This window comes from Solanum tuberosum, unplaced genomic scaffold (genome assembly GCF_000226075.1).
Source record: "Solanum tuberosum cultivar DM 1-3 516 R44 unplaced genomic scaffold, SolTub_3.0 scf00068, whole genome shotgun sequence".
NCBI classification, from domain to species: Eukaryota; Viridiplantae; Streptophyta; class Magnoliopsida; order Solanales; family Solanaceae; genus Solanum; species Solanum tuberosum.
This window is the reverse complement of record NW_006238994.1, coordinates 1,878,799-1,900,911: the sequence shown is the minus strand read 5'-3', so window position 1 is coordinate 1,900,911 and position 22,113 is coordinate 1,878,799. Positions and strand designations below refer to the sequence as shown.

General features: G+C 34.1%; 3 protein-coding genes across 3 annotated transcripts in view; 2 read left to right on the top strand and 1 right to left on the bottom strand.

Annotated features, from left to right (window-relative positions):
• Positions 1-9,009, top strand: part of LOC102593334 (telomerase reverse transcriptase) — a gene marked incomplete at its 5' end in the record, with an annotated part of 21,689 nt that extends 12,680 nt beyond the window's left edge. Inside the window, 9 exons of the mRNA XM_015307842.1 lie at positions 1,837-1,900; positions 1,989-2,256; positions 2,758-2,884; positions 3,183-3,327; positions 4,433-4,571; positions 4,961-6,121; positions 6,837-7,396; positions 8,073-8,345; positions 8,532-9,009. Of these exons, the coding sequence (XP_015163328.1) occupies positions 1,837-1,900; positions 1,989-2,256; positions 2,758-2,884; positions 3,183-3,327; positions 4,433-4,571; positions 4,961-6,121; positions 6,837-7,396; positions 8,073-8,345; positions 8,532-8,814 (3,020 nt within the window). The remainder of the gene's footprint in view (positions 1-1,836; positions 1,901-1,988; positions 2,257-2,757; positions 2,885-3,182; positions 3,328-4,432; positions 4,572-4,960; positions 6,122-6,836; positions 7,397-8,072; positions 8,346-8,531) is intronic.
• Positions 9,010-9,447: 438 nt separating this feature from the next.
• Positions 9,448-15,259, top strand: LOC102592995 (ATP synthase subunit O, mitochondrial). The gene is made up of 6 exons (XM_006345393.2): positions 9,448-9,678; positions 10,494-10,544; positions 12,235-12,478; positions 13,962-14,074; positions 14,664-14,750; positions 14,842-15,259. Exons 1-6 carry the CDS (start codon positions 9,574-9,576, stop codon positions 14,959-14,961), a joined length of 720 nt encoding a protein of 239 aa, XP_006345455.1. The 5' UTR covers positions 9,448-9,573; the 3' UTR covers positions 14,962-15,259.
• Positions 15,260-15,694: 435 nt separating this feature from the next.
• On the bottom strand, positions 15,695-18,167 carry LOC102583605 (probable carbohydrate esterase At4g34215). Its single transcript, XM_006345441.2, has 3 exons — positions 17,887-18,167; positions 17,052-17,244; positions 15,695-15,907 (listed from the first exon to the last, which is right to left on the bottom strand). The coding sequence occupies exons 1-3, from the start codon at positions 18,165-18,167 to the stop codon at positions 15,695-15,697; spliced, it is 687 nt and encodes a 228-aa protein (XP_006345503.2).
• Between the last annotated feature and the right edge of the window lie 3,946 nt (positions 18,168-22,113).

The following is a 22,113-nucleotide window of genomic DNA, read 5'->3' as shown; positions in this document are numbered from 1 at the left end:
TTGTTTTCTTCGTCTTTTTAGTTGGGTAAACCACTCCTCTGTAATTACTGTTGAATCTTTCCTAGAATTTATTAGCTCCATAGATGTATGTTGATAGTTGTGATGGCTTTTTTGCCTTCCTGGGAGCTGATAATCTCTTTGTAATGCTTGCATCTTCTTGATGCTTTCTGCTAATGATATCTTTCTTATTTCATAGAAAAAAAACTTCTTAGTAAAGAGTTTTACGGGGAGATCAGGAAAAGAAATCCAAGCAAGAGCAATGGAGGTTTCCTCGTTTGGATTAAACAAAAGTGTCCATTTTGAATTCTAAACTGATAATCAACATCCCGACCCTCGTCTTTATCCCAAATATATACGACAGTCTTGGAAGAAACAGAGATAAAGTCTCCATGAAGAAAAAGCCTTACTAGCATATGCCTTGAATAAGTGAGACCAAATGAGCAGCCTCCTTTAATTCCCAGTTGCTGAGGAAAAAGTTTCCTCAATTCTGCCATATCAGGTTTACCATATGAGAACTTTTCTATCAAAGCAAACTGTAAATTCCGATCCTTATGTAAGCATCAATATCAGCAGTTCCAAATAAGATTGTTGGCTCGCCATGGACGTAACTTACTTCCTTGGGTTTTAATGGTGTAGTGGGAGTAAGATTGGTGTCTGTTTTAATTAGGGTTGCATAAGTAGGCTGAGAAGAGGAAGGACTAAGCCCAGCAGGAGGGGCTGGACCACGACTGCAAAGTCCATGGCAAAGCTTTCTCCTCAAATTTTCATAGTTGTCGCCCAAGTTAGAGAGATGTAGGGTTCATTGCCCGAATCCTGCTTTGTGTAGCTTAGCATTATTGTTCCATATCTCAAACTTTTTTGATGACCCCATATCTCAAACTTTTAATGGGAAGAGATTTCAATCAAGTTTTAATCATCCTTGTCCTTCTCCCAATTTAAAATCATCACGTGGTGTTCTGATCAAACTGAATTTCAAGTTGTCATATGGTGGAGTAACTTATAAATTCACTAGTTGGTAGATTTACTCAGAGACATTTTCTCCTGTTCAAAATGATAAAAAGTTAGTTGATAGTCTGCATTACTCAATATCGGTTTTTTCCTGTTCATTTAAACTTCTTTTGTTGTCTTTATCCTATACGGGGAAGTGCAAATACATCAGTTTCTTTAACTGAAGTATGCCAATTTCTCTGGAAAAAGGAACTGTGGATTTCAGCAATAGCCACTGAATGGTCAGTCGACTTTTCTGACAGAAGAGTACAGTAGGTTCCTGACTTTTGATGACAGAGTTATTATTTCATGGTCAAAAGCAATTGGACTATTGAGATAAGTTGTAGAGAACCGAACAATGCACAACAATTTACACAGTCAAAGGTTATATTGAGTATTATATCTTCTGTTATCTACTTAGAGTACTTAAAGGTAGCCTTGTCTTCACCAAGAAGTGTGGTGTAATGGTCGGGATACATCCATCCTTAACTAGAGATCTCAAGTTTGAGCCATGGGAATGAAGAACATCTCAAATCTCAAATCTCAATCGGGAGTTGCTTTACCCCTTTAGTGGGCCTACCAGGGTGCGAATACGGATTAGTCGGGCCAGTAAACTTCGAATACTTGATGGTTGAACAACAAAATTAAAGGTTAGCCTTGTAATGTTAGGTCTCCAAATCGTTCTCTAAGACATTAGTACCAGAAGTCTAGATGCTTCATGGAGTGGTCATAATTCATTTCTTTCTCATATGTCTCTAAATATACTGTGAAGTTGTGGATTTCTGCTTATGTATCTGATTTCCACATTGTTTGAATTATTGTAAATCTTTTAACCATTGCTAATCCCAGAATCTAGGAAAAAGAGAAGTGTAGACGAAGTTTACTCATCAGCAAGGAAAGAAATGGGCATTAGGTTTGTGTTCTGATGTTGTTACTGTAAATTGTACTACCTGGCTTTGCTGTCATTGTAGGATTATAGTTTCCATGCCTTGGTGCTGCAGGAAAATATATGAGATGGAGAAGTTATCTACAGAAACTACAGTATCTGCTGAAGTTAATTCCGCTTGTTGTGAAGTGCTTCCATCTAGGGAAGGACAATGTTACTCTAATAGACATACTCCATCGCGTGGAAAGCGTAAAAGACTGTCTAAATGGCTGCGTCAAAGGAAGCTTAGGCAGTTGAAGGCTCAAGGAACACATTCTAAGGACGAGTGGTTGGGAGACGTGAAGTGTGATGTAATCTTAAATTCAAGACCTCCTCTTGAAAAGGTGATTTATGAAACTTATACTGCTGTTACCAAATTTGATCTTATATCTAGCTTGTGGTCTTTTACACACCATAATATGGCCCTTTTTGCGTGTGATGCATTTGCTGATAAGAGATCACTGACTTGTAAGATGTTTCAGAATATTGCAGTTGAAGGTTTTCAATCTTATAACCATTAAATGCATCTGCATATTATTCTTGTGAAATGATGCAGTTTGATGATTATAGTGCACATTTAGTAGCTTGATAACTTCTAGGCATTGGAATGATTGAATCCTACTTTATCTTTCTTAGGATTGCTAAAGGGTGTGTATTGGGATGAGTCATCCTTAGCCCCATTTTAACAATCAGAAATTTTCTTTTTTGATGAAAAAGGTAAAAGTTTATACAATCAGAACTCAGGAAATTCTGCATGTAGTTCACAAATATTTCAGCATCTATTTAGATCTTCACCCTCATTTTTTTTGGTTTAATAAAAAGTTTTCCCTTTTTCTTATCAACAGACAAATGCTTGGTGCTCGTGTTGTTCGGTCTTTGACCCTCTTTCAGAGGTCAAAAAGGAAATTCTAATCGACAGGCGAACCATGCTCTACAAGTTGGATAGTTGTTCATCAGTATTCCCATCCGAGCGTATCCTTCTACTTTGTCCCCCATGCTAATCTGGCTTGATATTATGATTCACTTTAATTGCTACTAGTCGAAATTAAGAAAGGGATGGAGTTCCACCACTTTTATTCATACTTGTTCTGAAACTTTCTGCTTCTTAAGAGCTAAATGGTTTCATTCCCTTTAATTAGAGAGGAGTTTTACTTCTGCCTTTATTTCCAAGTCACTCGAGGAAATGGAAGAACTAAAATAGAAACTGATTGTTGTTGGCCTCTGTGCCATCGTTAGGGAAAACTTTGTTGACAAACTTAAGAATACTTAGACATCTTGTATTCCTTGAAGCCAAACTCTTCTGGAGCAAATGAACTCTTCAAGGAAATTTTTGGATCCCTAGGTGTTAATGTCTCTACTGAGGTAGCTCCTTGCGTGCACAGAAGCAACTGTAATCTCATTCCATCCTCGTGTCTGTGAGCAACAGCTTTCCCTTGTTCTTTATTGATAATAATCTATGTTCATTTCTTCTCTTTTAAGTTGTCTTTTTCTTCAAGGATTTTTATCTCATTTAGTCTCTTTGGTTGTTCTTCACATACTGAAGGCATATCTCTCAGTGGAATATGCAGATAATCTTTGTCAAAAATACTCTGGAGTAAATGATTTAGCACTGTACTTTTTTTTTCTCTTTCTAACAGTCCAAAGATTGAAATTGAGATTTTATCCCTTCTGAAAAGACATGGTGCTCCTCTTATCACATTTTTAGTTTCTTTTTGTCTGCTCAAGCTCAAAGTGTCTGCACTTAGGGGCTAATGAATACTTTGTATGAGCTTGGAATTATTATGGATGATTAACATACATAATTATTGATCAGACAAAGATTATAAACTGTGTAGGAGCTTTATGCCATAGTCAAGCATTGGGTTGTTTATCGAGAAAATGCTTGCCAAGTTTTAGAAGCTGCCTTTTGTTTCTTGTCAACAGAAAGGCCAAAAATATATGGTGCGACCTGATAGTGGGAAGCCAGATCATCATAATATTGCTGTTTGATTTGTACACTAGTAGATGGCATTGCTGTAGGAGCTCAAGCAAACTTACTATTTGTTGCGCGCGGGGGGTGGGGGGTGCTGGGGCTAGTTTATCAGAAAACCTTCGTCAATAATTTTTACTGTCAATATGCCTTCAATCATTAGCTTAAGTCTGAATGGGTTATTCGAGAGCTACCTGCTGCTTTATAATTCTCATTATATTTAACGACATTTTTGCCCCCTTTACTCTTTGATTGGCTTCAATTTGTTGATGTAGTTTAACTGAAGCAACCAGAAAATGTTGTTTTTTTGGGTCAACTCTCTTTGATTCTGTTCCAAACAACTTGTCTTGCTCTGCACTATTATCACCACTTCCTTTTGGCAGTGAAAGGGTGGACCAGTATGTTGTTAATCCTAAAATAACATGGTACATGTCTCAGCACAAGTTATTTTGTTCATTTGACATGGTCCTTTAGTTCTGTTTTGGGGACAGGAGTGTACTTCTATACCTGTTTTACTTTGTCTTCTTTCTAACACTTGTTGTTTTGCCTAGATACCATTCAATTATTAAGTTGCTGAAATCTCTCATCCGCAAAGCTCACCAGTGCCAACACTTAAGGCTGTTGGAAGAACACTGTTCTGCTCCATCATTGGACCAAGACACCAAAAATATTGCTGCAACTATCTTGAAGGTTTGTCTTTGTTGAACTTCTTAAAATTTTAGTTCATCCCCTTCTTATTTACGGTCCCTTGAGGTTTAATGTTATATGAAAAGAAAGAAAACTAGTTATTTACTAGTATTCCATTTGACTCCCAAAGATTTGTCAACTGAACCACAAATATTTTAGAGATTTTGGATATTACTTCAATGTGTGGGCCAGTCTGTTTCCTATTACAATCTCTTATTGTTAATTATCAGAAGAAATCTGACTCATATGACGTGCCATTTTTTATCTGACATAACCAGGTGCACTTAGTGAAAACTGAAAAGTCAATGAATGATCCAACTCAGTTCTCCATATCTAGCATTTCCAGATATATGATTATTAAATGTGTGATGTTCTGAACTGGTTGATATCAGGGAAACAAATCTGAGGCAAGTATATTTCCAAATGATTGTCCAGAAAATGGATTGGCACACTCTTACTTCAAGTCTGAAAGTTGCAATATTACTTCAGAATCACAATCCTCTCTTGTGGAGCCAACCAAGTGTTTTTGTATGAAGAAGCAAGTTGTATCATTTGTTTGGGCTGCTTGTCGAAATATAGTGCCCATAGATTTGCTGGGGACTCCTTCTAATTGGAGAGTTCTAACGAATAATATTTACAAGCTTGTTAAGCTACGAAGGTTTGAGAAATTCATGTCCAAGCAGTGCATGAGGAAAGTTAAACTATCTAGTTATCCTCTACTATCAGATGAGAACTCCCTTTTATTGAAACATAAATTACTAGAACACTGGATATTTTGGTTGTTTTCTTCTTTTATTGTGCCACTGATTCAAGCCAACTTTTATGCAACTGAAGCTGAGCATGAGAAACAAGATATATTATATTACCGCAAGCCGACCTGGAAGAATCTTATTTCCAAAGCCGTGACTTGCGTAAGGGATCAAGGGTATAAAGAATTAACTGCTGAATCTGTCAGCAATATAATAAGGACTAGGTCATTTGGCTTCTCAAAAGTTCGACTAGTTCCAAAAAGAAGGGGGTTAAGAATGCTTGCAAATCTTAAAGCATCCCTACACTTGCCAGTGAGTCATCCTTGTCGACCCAGAGGTTGGAGAAAAGTAGGCGCTGGTAAAAATTGCAAACACCACAATTACAAGTCTGTTAATGGAGTCCTCAAAGATTTGCATTTAGTGCTCAAACATGTAGTAGCAAAAGAACCAGAGAGGTTGGGTTCATCTGTATTTGGCTACAATGATGTGTATAAAAGGCTTATCCCTTTCTTATCAAATCTGAAGAGTGGGTTTTCTGTCAAATCTGGAGTATTCATCGTTGTATCAGATGTTGAAAGAGCTTTTGACTCTGTAGACCAAGATAAGCTACTAAGTGTGCTGGATGATCTCAATTTGGAGGACGAATATTTTTTCAGCCGAGTTGTTCAAGTTGTGTGCACTAAGAAGTCTCTGAGGATACCAGAAAACTGGACATTAGGGAGTAAAGAGAATATCCCTGGTCCTGCCAATGTCAGGTCTTTTCTTCCCACTCACTTGTTGCATGGCATTCTTGTAAAGCAACAGGTAGGGTGTTTTGAACTGCTTTAGGGTAAACACATCTACATGCAAATTACATGGTTGTTTTTTGGCTTCGTTCACTTTTATGTGAATTTGTTTCATAATTTCTTGGCCCTGATCGTGTTTGTGTGAAAGAGGTCATGCTTATTACCATTATTTGAACTGCCTTATGGTAAAAACATCTACATGTACATTTCATGGTCTTCTCGTCTTCTTTCACTTCATGTGAGTTTGTTTTATAATTTTTTGGTACTGATTGTATTTTTTTTAAGGCATGCATTCTTTTACGTTCCATCCTTGATAGTCTTTGTACATATTATAATTTGCATATCTGAATACTGTTCTGCAAAAGAAGAAACACATGAGACCGACTAAATAACCAACTAACTTAAAGCAGTGTAAATTAACATGAATGTTTGATGTTCAAAGAGAAAATTGCGCATTGAGCTCTAGGTAGGTCTCCCAAGGTTAAGGATCTATGAGGAATGGGGTGTAGGGTGGGAAGGGCAGATCAATTAAACATCCTACTCCTAGAAAGAGGAATGAATCATTTTTCTGAGTTTTGATTTTGTATCAAGGCTCCTTCAACCAAAGAACAAGAAAATAATAATTTGATGAACAGTTATATCTTTCAGTTGAAACATGACCTGACGTTGATATGCTTTAAGAACCTTACTTCCAAAAGTGGCTATAATAAAATCTAAATTATTGATTGTTCCAGGTTAAAGGCAGAAAAGTAAGAAAAGAACAGCTTCAAAATGATTTGAAGGAGCACATAAAGCGCAATGTACTGCAGTTAGGTATCAAGTTTTTCTTGCAATCTGTCGGTATACCTCAAGGAAGTGTTTTGTCCTCTCTGCTCTGCTCGTTGTATTATGGTCATCTTGAGAATTCAGTGATATTTCCATTTCTTGAGAAAGCTTGTATACCTGCCCCTGGATTTCCTTCAAAGGAACCTTTCCTTGATGATACAGCTGCAAGATATGATCATCTTGTGGCATGTAAACCTATCAGTCTGTTGCTTAGGCTTATTGATGACTTGCTTTTCATCTCAACCTCAAAGGAACAGGCTTCTAAGTTATTGTCCCGGTTGCAGAGAGGGTTTCGTGCCTACAACTGCAACATGAATGAACAAAAATTTGGAACGAACTTTCAGATGAATATTATACCAGGTTTGGGATCGGATAGATTATATGTGGTTGAAGATGGAACTTCGTTTCTTCGATGGAGTGGACTATTTATCAACTGCTCAACCTTGGAAATTCAGGCAGATTACACAAGGTCAGCTATCTTCCTAGTAGCAACATGGCGTCACTTGCGGATTTTCGTGCAAGTTGTTATTTTATTTATTTTAGTGTTTCTTAATTGTTTATATTATGATAAAGCGGAGTAGGCCACTCTAGGAATCATTCACTCACTTGCTGAAGAAACTGATACTTCCCTATTAAGCACATAGTGTAGCAAAATGACTCTTCTAACATGAACCGTATCAAGAGTTGGTTGATAAGCATCACTTATTTTGTAGAGGTCTGCCTTGCTGTAAATCTGGGAAAGATCGGTGTACAATTATAGAGTGTCCATTTTCCACAGGAAAGTTTACCTTGGCTTGTTGTGCAAGGCATTTCTGGCTTTCAAGATGATCTAATTGGTGTAGCAGATCTTCACGTCAGCTCATTTTTTTGTTTCTTCATTAATGACTAGGAAGTGTCTTGTAGACTGAAATGGTGTTTTGTTGACATTCTGGCATCAACTATAATCTTATTTGGCTAGCAATTGGCCTATTAAAACAATTTTTGATAACTGAACCTATTTAAACAATTTAATGGTTAGGATATTTGGCTACTAGCAACATTTTCCTCTGCATGATGTTCATACTCTTCTTTCTCATCGACTTTCTCAATGCTCAAGGAATTTGATTAATAGGTAGATATTTATTGATGTTGTCTTTTGCTGACAGGTACTTGAATTCCCCGCTAAGTTCAACCCTCACTGTTGGCTGGCTAAATAAACCAGGACGTAACTTTAAGGCTAGGTTGTGCAGTTATCTTAGACCGAAATGCCATCCTATATTCTATGATTCTAACATAAACTCAGCAGTAGTGGTCAGACTCAACATTTATCAAGCTTTTCTTCTCTGTGCCATGAAGTTCCACTGCTACCTCTATGATTTATCATGCTTGTATAGATTCAGCACCAAATTTTATGTAGATGCTTTGGAAAAATCATTGAGGTATGAAACATCTAGTACATTATCATTGATGCTGTTTGCTCTTTTTATACACTGGTGTTGGACCTACCTTGTTCAAACTCCGATTCATAGAGAAATGTTTGATCAAGGATAGACCAAGAGCCCTTCTGCATCATATCTGAGTGTGTCACATATTCACTGACTCCTTAATTTTTTTGACTTCACTAGGTATATGAAAAGGCTCATCAAGAGGAGGATGTATTCGTTCAAATCTGGTTCAGATTTTCGTCCAGTTCTTGAAGTGGAGAAAGGGGAAATTGAATGGCTTGGATTAACTGCTTATAAACAAGTGTTGAAGAGAAAACCAGCATGGTATAACGAGTTGTTACATGTAATAGAGGCTAAGCTCAAGGCACTTGGTTACCTTAACCTAGTTCGAAGTAGAGCATCAGTATTGCAACATGCCACAGATATCAAGCGTTCCTCCATACTATGGAAGATTAAATATTGACGACACAAGGCTGTAAATTTTCCATTATGTGTGATTGGAAAAGAAGGCTGTAAATTTTCCATAGCCTTTTAAAATGAGCTTCATATGAAAAACTAAAACATGTTTTGTTCCTCATACTTGGTAACCTATTTTATTCCAACTGTTATGCAGGTATTTAAAGTGACACTATTGGTACTCATATTTACGTTCATTAAATCACGTAAATAATTTATTGAAATTATGAGCTTAATATAATATTTATTAAATTTTAAGCTATGCCAAATTATAGAATTCAAATAAATTTATGATCAAAGAAATACATCTACTTAATATAAAACTATAACAAAATATGATTATTCTCAAATTACTAAACTAAAGAAGGAATTTAATTTAATCAAATCCTAAACTTTTTTCTTGTGGTCTCCTCCAGCGAAAAAATGCGATTCATGCCTTGAATAACAATTTTATTAAGTAATGATGAATTGATTTAGTTGTTATAAGTGATGGAGCGACTTTATCATCAGGGAATCCAACCTTTTTTAAAAATAAAATTGTTTCTTGTAAAGTAAAAATAAAAAAAGTACACATGTCACTAAATGGTAGTGGTAGTATAGAAATTGTATGCCCTCTTAGGTTACAACTACAAGCTTTGAAATGTTAAGGCAGTAAAATCAACAGCCTCCTTTACCCCGTAACCCTCAGCTATTTTCAACACTAGAAAAAGGCATACATACATCTCTGTGAAAAGCTAAATCGGGTTCGAAGAAAAGCTTCTCTGCGATGGCAATGGCAGGGCGTATTAGATCTACACTTCCTCACGTACGCAAAGCCCTTTCATCTGATTCAAGATCCGCTCTTTATCCGGCCCTTATCTCCAATCCCGAGGTTTTCATTCTTATTACAGATTAGACCTACTTTTGGTCTTTGATGTTTTTTGTATTTTCTGGGTTGTGCTTTGATCTGCATCTTCCGTTTAGATTCTTCGATTTTATTTTATTTTTGACTTTGAAATTGGATGAGTTTGATTCCCGATATATGTTTATGTGAAATGGATGAATGTTGTTTCTGGGTGCTAATCTTTTTGTGATGTTACGTAGTCAGAACAAACCCTGCTATGTGGAGTCAAATTTTTAAATTGAAAGTGAAATTGATGGAAATGATTATATGTTTGCAGCTTAGGGTGGAGTATTATGGTGTGATTTTCTGATTGAATTCACATGTGAAAATAGTGTCATCATTGCATTGGAAATACTTTTTTCTGTTATTTGTCTTCTTTGTTTATTGCAAAACAAAACATTTTGACCTCGGTATGTGTGGTGGTGGTTAGATGGGAGGAGGCGGAAATTTTAAGATTATCCTCGCATCATGGCCAAGCATTAGCCTTTTAAAACTTTTTTTCATGAAGGGGGTTGGTAGCTTGTTGCTATGTGAATATTTAGTTTGTTTCCTGGAGTTCCTTTTTTTTTTTATTGAAATTGAATATCATGTTTTGATTGATGGTAATTTTTGTTTTATTTACACCCAAAGTACTTGAAAAGAGAAACCTTCGAATGTGCATAAGCATGCATATCCCGTTTGAAGTTTGATTGAATGGCTATTCTTTACAGAGCTGTTAAAAGTGTACATGCTGTTGTGATATGGTAAAGTGGTTTGTTTTATTGGTGCTTTTTTTATGAATGTTGGTCAATTCTTTTTTGCAGTTGTCAAGAAATTATGCTACTGTCCCAGCTGCCAAAGAGAAAAAAGTAAAGGTTAGTAGTCCTATGAGATTGTAGCCGTATTTGTATGTTTGATATTTGTTTCTGATTGAGTTTTTTTTTACTTTTTAGTGAAGTTGAATCTTTCGCTATGTCACTTATTTCTGCTGAAAGCATTGCATTCCTAGCCTAGAGTAAATACATATTGAATCCCATTGGGTACATCAAATCCTCAAAATGGTATCTGCATAACTAGATCTCCACTAAAGATACAACAATATTGATTCAACTGTAAGCTCCAACATAAAAAACTTAAGCTGACATTTGAAATGTGAAGTCTAATTTACTGATGCATCTTGATTTCAAGTATAATTTGGATCCCAAGAACTTCCTTGAATTTAGTAGAGTTATCAATGCTTTCAAGCAGAATCTAACTCCTATCTTTTCAAAGGTTCGATATAAACCTGCAGTATATTGACATTTGACACCAAGTCACCAAAGTATTGCTGCCTAAAGCATTGCATTTATAGCCTTGAGTAAATGCAACTTATTGCTGCCTAAAGCAGTGCATTAGCCTAAAGTAAATGCATATTGAAACCCATTGGGTAAATTAACTCCTTAAAATGGTATCTGCATCAGATTAAATTTTCTAGTAAAGATACTACAATATTGATTCAACTGTAAGCTCCAATGAAAAAAATTAAACCTGAGGTTTGAAAAGTGAAGTCTAACTTACTGATGCATCTTTGATTTCAAATTTTATTTGACGCCCATTGCCTTTCTTGAATTTATTAGAAAAGGTAATACTTTCAAGCAAAATTCAACTCCTTTCTTTTTGAAGGTTGGATGTAAATCCACACAATATATTGACATTTGACACCAACTTCTTGTCTATCAGTTGGAAATTCTTCTGAATTAGCAAAATTTTGAGCTCCCTTGTATTAATAGGATAAAGTATCTTGCTTGTAAAAGTACCTATGTTTTTGGAAATGAAGAATGAACATAACTTACTTATTATTTTGCACATATCATTAAATTGATTCCTTCGTTTGGGGATTCCCTTGGCAGTGGATGACATGATCTGATGCTTATCTCACATGTGCTCCTAGTGATTCCTTTTTTTCTTTTTTGCTGCCAAGTCCATTAAGTCTGTCATGTAGAGCTGAGATACTGCCTGAAAAGTGTTTACATAAGTTCTTAGCGGCACAACTGCTGGGGATTATTCAAGAGAACAAGTCAATTTTTAACCATGTAATAGTCCCACATTATTGGTTGATAGAGAGTCAACATTGATTTTATCAATGAAGCGCAGGGTTTGGCATTAACTATAACTGTTTCAAGCTGTATGTTGAAGAAAACAACTCATATCCTCATTATTGTTGTAGAAGACTGGTAATAGGGGTTGATTATTAGCTATGTAGTAAAAAACTTTTCCTATTTTCATCAAAAAACTTTCCCTATTCTCCTGTCAGTTATGCATGTCTGGGACCAGTTCATTCTTACCAATTCCACTTTATGTTGGAAGTTCTTTTTTATATTTTGACTCATGATATCTCAACTGTTTCACCTTTTGCTCTCTTTTAAGTTTGAATTCAAAATAATAGCAATCTCTGTCACTTGAAGCAATACATCTCGTCCTTTCCTTCATATCCAAAGAGATAGAAGAAATGAATACTATTACTAAATCTCTTGGAATATGAGCCATAAATGTGTTAACATCGTTTGCTCCTCTATGATGTATCAGGTTCCTGTGACTATGTATGGGGTTTCTGGAAATTATGCCTCAGCTTTGTACATCGCAGCTGTAAAAGCTAATGCATTGGAGAAGGTCGAGTCCGAGATTTTGGACCTTATTGAGGCTTCAAAGAAAAGTCCTAAATTTTCTCAGTTTATGAAGGATCTCTCTGTACCTACAGAGACAAGAGTGAAGGCCATGTCTGACATCTCTTCAGAGGCTAAGTTTGGAGAGCTCACAAGGAACTTCTTGGGTATGATAAAATTATATTGTTATTTCTGAAAGTACTATATTTCATTTTTTAAAATGTGAAAATTTGTAGTTTTAGAAACAATGAGAGATGCATAACTAAACAGAATCTCATCTTTCACCCCATTTTGGAATCACTTGGTAGTTGATTCCAAGATATATGGCTTGAGATAACATCCATTTCTTGATATTGGACTGTTCAACCGTTGTTTCAGTTCCAAGATTTTGATCCTGGTTGATTGGTTCTTGGTTAACACAAAGAATCACATCAATTTGGTATCTATATTCTGGTTTAGATGAGCAAGTTCCTTTGATCAATGTGAATCTCACTAGCAAATAGTAAATTCTTCTTCAATGTCACTATTTGTTGGTTTTTTATTATCCTAGCTGCGTGGTCATCTTTTCATACTGTAAACTGAAGGTTTGTGTTGTACTGCTTGGAGCTGAACAAGACAATCCAAAAGATACCTTTTAATTAATTAGTAATTGTTACTTATTAGAAAGAAACAAAAGCAATAAGGATAGTAATGTTCTTTTCTCGAAAATCAAAATGATCTAGGTGATGAAATAAAAAAAAGGTCTGGTGAACAATGATGCAATTGACAGTCAACTTAGGATTATCTGATCATTGTGTATTTTTGTTCTGTTTGGTTAATGTATTGGTCTATTGGACATGTATTTTTGTTGGATTTGGGGATGAAAAAGAAAATCAAACCAATCACTTGTTTGGTTTGAAAGATCACGTGATTAGCAGGGGACTATTCTCAGTTTGCTCCCTCACGCTGGACTAATCTGGAGAAATTGTTCTAACCTGCACCATATTTACCGTTTCTCATTTCTGTTATCTCCTCCTACTCCCCAAGTCTTCCCTAGTCATAGTAACTATTTTTTTTCCACCACCTGTTCAGAAACATGTTTTTGAGCGTTTAAAGTATATAATTCTGAAAATATTTTTGTAGGGTGACCTGTGAAAAATATTTAGTGGAGTTATTTTACTTGAAAGATTTATCTTATATGTGGTCAAGTCATTTTTTAAGAAAACGTTTTTTAATATTGCCTCGAGAATGAACAATTTATTTTGAACTTCACTTTGATTCCGGTATCCATTTCTGTCATTATGGCTTCCTATTGACATGGGAATTTCCACCTTTTTACTACTTTTTCATTGCCTCGGGAATGCTTCTTCATTATCACATTGGCAGCAGCATTTGTAAAGCTATATTTCTTTTTGGCAGAAATTTTGACATACTATTGTCTTTTCTCCATTGGTTGCTATGATCGATTTAAAGATCAGAGCTTCACACCTTTTTCATTTAAAAAAAAACCAATCAGAGCTTCACACCGCCAAGATTTCATAATCTCTTTGTTATTTGTCATGTGGTAGCTGAGCATGTGTGTTTTTTATTATCCTGCTCAGCTAATATCTTCTTTCCAATTATGATCACTTTATATTTGTCTGACATTTTCTTTTACCTTTGGATTTCTAGTTGTTTTGGCTGAAAATGGGAGGCTGAAACATGTTGATGCCATAGCAAAAAGGTTTGCAGAGTTAACCATGGCACACAAGGGGGAACTTAAAGCCATTGTAACAACTGTTATTGTAAGTCCACCTATTTGGCACTAAAAGTTTGCGCTCGAATATAGATCCTTATCTTTTGTATTTTTTAATTTAATGTGGCGAGGGCTATTTCAAGTTAAACTATATTTTCGATATGGTGTTTACTTAATGGTGCTTTGAAAGAGTAAGTGATACTTGAATTATGAGGATGAAAGCAGTATGAGTTGCTTATAAACTGCTTATGGCAATTCTTGAAAATTTGTGCATGAAGTTAAATGTCTTTTCTAGTGGAAAGATAGTGACTATGTTGCAGTTTGCTTCGAAATTCAATATATCTGCACTTTTAATGTGACTACCAAATGATGTCCAATGTAAATAGTTGGCGGATAATTCTGTTCTAATACTTCAATGTCTTGATAGTCATTATTGGTGAGGTCCCTTCATTATTCTGCGTAATGTAATGAATGATGCTTTGAGTTGACTACTTTGATACCCTGCTCTCTTGTGCTCTGAGGACTAAGGGTTGTTAACTGCTGTATTGATACAAGATTTTAATTGCTGGCAGTCCTAGTTTGTTGTTTCCTTGTAGTTAGATATCTGATTCTTAAATCTTATTGTTTACTCTACCCAGCCTATTCCTCCAGAGGAGGAGAAAGAATTGAAGGAGACATTGCAAGAGGTGATGGGAAAAGGGAAGAAGGTGAACATTGAACAGAAGGTACATTATGCTACTGAAACTTTTTCTTCTTGAAAATTCTCAAATGTCAAAGATCGCATCTGTTTATGATATTGAATCCTTGTCGTTACAGATTGATCCTAGCATTCTCGGTGGGCTTGTGATAGAATTTGGCCAGAAAGTTTTTGACATGTCCATAAGGACTAGGGCACGCCAGATGGAGAGACTCTTGAGGGAACCTATCAACTTCTGATTGCGTGAAAGCCCGTTTTAGTTATTTTACCCTATTGTGGTTTTAGCTGAAGATTAACAAACATCCTCATGCTTTGGACTGCCGCCCTGAGGTGTTTATTTCTCATAACAATGTTCTTCTGCTTCTTGCACAAATAAAAAGCATACTTTACATTTGAATCTTCCAAAGGAAAACCTTGATGAGGATTTTTTTTTTTTTTTTTTTTGCATGAAGGTTTATTTTGAAGTTGTATCTCTTTGTACTCACTCTTGTTTATCAAAACCTTCTTTAGAGTTTGAATAACATCTTCTTTTGTTTATTTGATGGAGTGAGAAGTTGTTACTTATATGAAGCCTTGGTTATGAAGAGTAAAAAAGGTTTGATTTTTGGGCACACTGTTTGCATGTTTGATCGTGGTGAGTTTCTTCACATGGGTGCCTAATTTGGTAAAAAATTATTATTCACATATGTTACTATTGTTGTTCACATCAAACCAATGAATACATGGCATATCCATTGTTATTGCGTTAGACCAATGAATACATTACATATCCATTGTTATTGCGTTAGACCAATGAATACATGACATATCCATTGTTATTGGATTACACGAATTTAGTGGGGCTCAAACCCACGATATCACTATTATGAGAGGTACATTTAAACTGATATTTTCCTAATTCTATTGAGCTTTTTTATAGATCACACCAAGGTAAAAAGAAAATAAATAAATAAAAGAGAAGGAGAAAGAGTGCTATTGGGTTGTTCTGAATATATAATGGGCTTTAAGAAATGCATCAGCCAACTTATATCCAAGTTGGACTTGGGCTTGAGTAGTAAGGTGTAGGGCATCTTGCTCCAAAGGCAGGCCCAAAGCATCTACAGTTATTACATTGTCAAGGTTAATTCCAAGCTGGGCTTCTCTCACTTCTTCCATAAAGGGTCCTTCTCCAGAAGCTAGGGCTACCTATACAATTATACCCAAAATCAATACTAAAATTTACATAAAATACTTAATTTCGTAACAAACCTGAAAAACTATATGATGATATTAAGTAATATTTTGGTATACAAGTAAGAGTGATAAAGAAAAAGTTTTTACATGAACATTTCACCCTTCCCATCTTTTGGATATATATCCAATGCTTAGTAGGTTCACTTAAAAAATACTACGGCAATAAAATATTTAGCTGTAATAATAAATATGGATATTTATAAGCAATACTCTAGATAAATGCCGCTAAAAATGCATATAACATTGTCCCAGTTGTCGCTAAGTATATTTGCGGCAATAAATATTGAGTAGAAAAATCTATTGCCACTAAATATCTCTTTTGTTGTAGTGAAAGAAAGAGAAAATATCGGGAAAAAGGGTCAATTGAGTCCTTTACTAATTAGAATAGAAGAAAATAAGCATGTAAGGATCCCTTGTATATTGTTTTCATATGTGTAAATATAAAGATCTCTCGTAAAAAAGAACAAAAGAATAAATTTGTAAAGAGATAAACCAATTAATCGGAGGATATCACGAAAATTATATGGCTAATGTTATAAATTTTCTTTCTTTCTAAAAATAAAGAAAAGAAAGAATTTGAAATTTTATGTCAATTACATGATTATGTAAAATAGAAGTATTTCACACATACTGATTCTGGTAAATGTCTTCTCAAGAAATTATTTTCTATTTTAATAATAAAAAGTAAAAAACAATATATTGCACAACTAACTTTCTCTTTATGTTTTTTCTACTCCAATTTTTTTCAACATTATAAACACTTTTATGACTCACAATTATCACCTAACTCCACAATCATAATAATTCAGTTGAAACATAACGTAGATATTAATTATCCTTCTTATACAGTAATATTGTTTCATTAAATATAGCATATATTATACAAAAACACATTCTACGTCGTACGTGGTCCATTGTAGATATTGTTAACATGTCAATTTTAGAAAACAATGATAACTACTAATACAATTCCTTAAATTAGTCACTAACATCATTAATTTTTTTTTTAGATTCAAATCATCATTAATTCATACCACAATAAAGTTTTTAAATTAAATTAACATAGTTCAAAGGGTATTTTTCGATAAAATTGTACCTGAAATATTGGAAGTAATGGAGAATTTAAATCATTGCGAACGTCCCCAAAAAGTTTCTCCAATTTTCTTTTATAAGATTTTGCTTTTTTCAAAGTTAATGCATCTCTTTCCCCTTGGTACCAAAGAATTCCTTGAATTGTTCCACCATCTTGCAAAGCAATTCTAGCTCTTTTAATCATGTCATTGTAGAGCCTAGCAAAAATATAGTAATATTAGGTTTACAACATAATTATTTATATTTATAGAGTCGTCAGTAAATTCAGAATGTATGTACATCTCGATTGATCAGTTCGTACAACTTGAACAAAAGCAAACCGGGATGGAATAATTGCCTTGTATTTATAGGTTTGAGGAATATGACAGACGGCTACGATTAAGCGGTGGAAATAAGACTTGCGCGGATGTATTTGATCAAAGGCGGTGGAATTGGGTCGGTGCCGTTCACTACTAAATTTATCATTATCATTATTTTTTATATATATAAATGTGGATAACCACATACTCCCTCCGTCCCTTTTTAGTTGTCCACTTTAGAAATGGCACACAGATTAAGGCAACAATGATTAGCACAGTGAAGTTACAATTTTACCCTTATGACAACTTTTCACTTCAAAATTACAACCACTTATTTGAATTCAAGTGAAATAAATTGGAGGGAAACAACATACACTTTTACAATTTTCAAGAAGTGTAAATTAGGGTATAATAGGAAAAAATTTGTTGTCCTTTCTTGATTTGTCAAAATGGACAACTAAATAGGGACAACTAAAAAAGGAAATAAGGACAAGTAAATAGGGACGGAGGGAGTATGTTACAATGAGATAAGACATGTACCTGGAACCCTGTGACCATTTATCGATACTAGTGCCTCCGATCGCACAAGGGACTAACCCTATTTTCCCAAATTGAGGGTCCATCTCCAACACAATATTAGCAAACACCATTGTTGGTCCAATCCCACATGTCTTGTTAAAATCAATATCTTCATGGAGAGGTTCTTGAGCTACTTCCCATATCGAGTTTCCGTTTAGTCGGTGGATTGCCGGATTCCGATGACATTCCGGTGGTACATAACCATCCCAAACTCTTTTAACAACCCCTCCACGTCCAGCCATGTTACTTTGTCCAGCTAGTATAAATATTTGTTTTTCATCCTTAGTCTCAAACATTGTATAATTCATTATCCATAAAATGCATGCAAAAATCAAGAAAAATATTAAGTAAAAAGTTAATCTTTCGTATCTAATTTTTGATTTCATTATTTAAAATTGTGATAAAATTAGAAGAAGAAAAAAAAACTATGGATTTAATTTTTGGTGGCGTACTATGATTTAAGTAGACAATTTTTATTTCATTATTCTAATAGGAATGGGAAAGTAGTCCTAAGGTATGTAGGAAAAGGAAATTAATAACCTGAAAAAAAAACAATTTAACCCCCTCTATTTTAATTCACGTGTGTCACTTTTTTTTTTACTTCTCCCTTTTAGTATTTTTTTTTTTGGTAAATCAAAGACAGATTACCTTATTAATAAGTAACTACATAAAGTACTAATGGTAGTTTAATCTAAATTTTCAAAATCTGATTAATAAGATTAACTTAATAAAATAGACCCCTACTTTTTTAATCAGAGTGTCAAGTTAAATATGGACTAAATAAAAGAGAATGGAGAGAGTACCTTTTTTAATTTTAACATGAAGTATTTAATATCATAAGATACGAAATCAATTTAATTCATTATACATATATTTAGTTTAAGATCATAAAATTTAAATATTATATTTCATAAGTTTCGTGCCCAGTAGACGAACTAAGATTCTATTCGTAACTTATAAGCATCTATAAATCTAACTAATTATAAGTATCCATAAAATCAAAAAGCTATGGAGTGTAATTAAAATGTGGCAAAATTAATCCATCATATTTTGATTCGTTCAAATTCAATCAAATCAATCTATTTGCCACATATAATTTAACGACTCCATATACCATCTATAATTTTACTAACTCAATACTTCCTCCGTCCCATTTTATGTGTGGTAGTTTGACTCGGCACGGAGTTTAAGAAAGAAAAGAGACTTTTAAAACTTGTGGTCCAAAATGAATGATAGAAATTTGTGTGGCTGTAAATTATTTCATTAATGGTAAAATAGACATTTTATAGTTAAATTGTTACTTAATATAGAAATATGTTATTCTTTTTGGGACTGACTAAAAAGGAAAGTAAGTCACATAAATTGTGACATAGGTAGTATATTTTAGTCTGTTTTGGCTTCATAATACTTTCTTCTTTTCTTTTTCTATGGACGGCATAAATATTATCTTTCAGCCCAAAGGAGGATAATCTCTTTTGGCAGCTCAATCCTCGTGGTAATAATTATGTCAATTCTGCCTAAAAATCTCTTCAGATGATCAAAGGGGCTCCCTTTTTCAATAGATGAGATTAGGATTAAAGGTATTATCTCAACGATTTTTTCTCCGGCTTGCTCTTTCAAACACCTATGAGTGCATTCGTTGAGAGCTCCGCAAATAAGTGCAAATAATCATTATGTCAACTTGTCTAGGGATTGATATTCTACCTTGGAACCAATTTTATTGATGATTATATATTTGTTAGATAACGACTGATTCTTTTATTTTTATATTTTTATGGTCTCATTATTAATAATTAAGCTCAACAAAATCAAATCAACCACATATAAAGAATTCGATTTTAAAACGGATATTTTTTAAACACCACACATTAAAAGGGATCGCCCTATTCCCTAAAAACATAGATCAAAATGGAACTTCCACCAAAAATGGGCAAACTGTCCACTCTTACCATTTACTCCATCTACTTCTATTGCAATGCCTAATTCAAAATATTGAAGTAGTTCTCTCATAAATGAGCGAGCTACAATTCTTTTTATTAGCTTTTGACGTGAAGGAATATCTTTTCTAACTTTAAAGTGTATTATTATATATTTTTTTTGGAACCCCAAGATAACCCGCTGTCGTTACAACCTCTGTCATAGCCAGGGGCGAAGCCAGCCTTCTGTTAGGGGGTTCATCCAAACCCCCTTCGGCGGAAAATTTTACTATTTATACATGGTTAAAATTATTTTTTATGCTTATATAATAGATGTCGAACCTCCTTTGGTTAGTTCGTATGTTTAGTTCTTCAGATATTGAACCCCCTTATTAAAAATCCTAGCTCCGCCATTGGTCACAACCTCTGTCCTTCGGGTGAGTATTTTGTGGTGAGCACTTTGTGCGCACTGGGTAAACCCTCCACAGTGTAATAGCCTGCAAACCACACAAGGGATGTAAACCGCACTAGGCAAGCCCTATGCGACATGCTCGACTCAGAATGCATTGAGGGCGGATATATAAACGTATTTTCTAATTCGGTCTTAACTAATATTTATGCCTACAAATCTTAGGTGCACACAAGACATTTAAATTTCTACAAAGTTGAACAACTAGACACACTTAACAATTAACATGAAAATTCACATGAAATACACTTGAAGATTTATATACATGTCACATAAGATGCATGTATTTGTCTACTTGTTAACTTTATGATTGTTTAAATGTCTATTTGCGCACGTCCAAGTAAGAATTATTGCTAGCCGGCCCTATAAGAAACGAGAATTGCACATGATGGGGTCCTAATTAATCTTATTGAAGAAGAAGAATGTTGCTTGGCTTGGGTAAATTGAAGAAGTGAAGAAAAAATATATTATCTATACAGCTGTAACTACGTAGATTTATATATCTTTGAGTAGCTTAGTTGTATTTCTTTTCCACTTGTTATTTTTTTCATATGGAAATCCAACTCAGCATGCAAATTAAAGTTTTCAAATACTCAAAATAGTCCCTCATATTTTTCCTAAATTGACAGAGAGTCTATATATTTTAAAATACCATTGATTTAATTTGCATTGCCTCTTTGTGTTGATAGAGATACCTCTGATGTGTTTTTTTCATGCTTATCTGATGGTAACTACTCCCATATGAATAAGACCTAAATTAGGTATTTAGTGAGGCAGCGACAGAGTCAGAATTTTCACTAAGTTTAAAATATGAAAACTCAAACATATGAGAAGTCGAAAGGGATTCAAAATCTACAATATATACATAAAACTAACAATTTAACCATGCATAAACAGTGTCGAAGGGTTTTCGAATGAACTCCTCGGTCCCTTCTGACTCCGCCTCTGAGTGGGTAGGTGAGGGACGTCAATAAATCAAAGACATTTTTTTTTTTTGAAAATATTAATATTTAAAGTAATATTATAATTTAGTGTAGTAATTTTAAGATTTTTATTTTTTGTCTTAAAGTAATATTTACTTTTTATTATTTTCAAGCGGTCTTGACATACTATAATTTTATGTCTTCATATAATGATTAATGATATTTGCGCACACATATGAAAAAGTACATATTGGACACCCCTACGTAAATGGGATGTTTCTTCAATTACTTTTTATTTATTCAAAACAAAAAAAACTATATTCTGAATTAATGTATAGTTGACTTCAAGAGATTAAATTAAAATTGCAATCTCACAAAAAGTCTTTCTTGCATTTTAATAATAATGTTGTTTCATCGAATGATAATTCGTCATATATCGTAAGGCAAAGGCTGACCAATTCTACGAGATAATATTTGCTCAAGGATAAATGTGTTTTGTATTGTCAAATATTTTCACTTTAGAGTGATTTTAAGGGAGATGTATCTAATAAAAATAAAATTTGGTGGAAAGAGAAAAGAATGAATCAAGTTGTATCTTATAATGATTGGACTAATTATAGAGGGTATTTAGCTAAATTAATTAATTTATAAGATGATCAAATTAATTTAAGCAATTTTTTAAGTTTACTTATGCATTTGTTAAAAGTGCTTATAAACCAAATGCTTATAAGTTAAAATTAATGTTCAGCTTATAATCACTTCTAGTTTGATTAATTATTTTTTTGCGAAATTTTCGCATATAGTCACTCAAAAATAACTTAATTATGCTTCATAATTATAATTTACTAATTATGATTTGTAGCTACATGTTAGAGAGAGG

Excerpts from the sequence above, each read along its gene's own strand:
- LOC102583605 (XM_006345441.2), bottom strand. The coding sequence starts at position 18,167 with ATGGCTGGACGTGGAGGGGTTGTTAAAAGAGTTTGGGATGGTTATGTA. Across the intron at positions 17,245-17,886 it reads AAATGGTCACAGGGTTCCAG|GCTCTACAATGACATGATTA; the intron begins GTACATGTCTTA and ends TATTTTTGCTAG. Across the intron at positions 15,908-17,051 it reads CATTACTTCCAATATTTCAG|GTAGCCCTAGCTTCTGGAGA; the intron begins GTACAATTTTAT and ends ATAATTGTATAG.
- LOC102592995 (XM_006345393.2), top strand. The coding sequence starts at position 9,574 with ATGGCAATGGCAGGGCGTATTAGATCTACACTTCCTCACGTACGCAAA. Across the intron at positions 9,679-10,493 it reads CCCTTATCTCCAATCCCGAG|TTGTCAAGAAATTATGCTAC; the intron begins GTTTTCATTCTT and ends TCTTTTTTGCAG. Across the intron at positions 10,545-12,234 it reads CCAAAGAGAAAAAAGTAAAG|GTTCCTGTGACTATGTATGG; the intron begins GTTAGTAGTCCT and ends ATGATGTATCAG.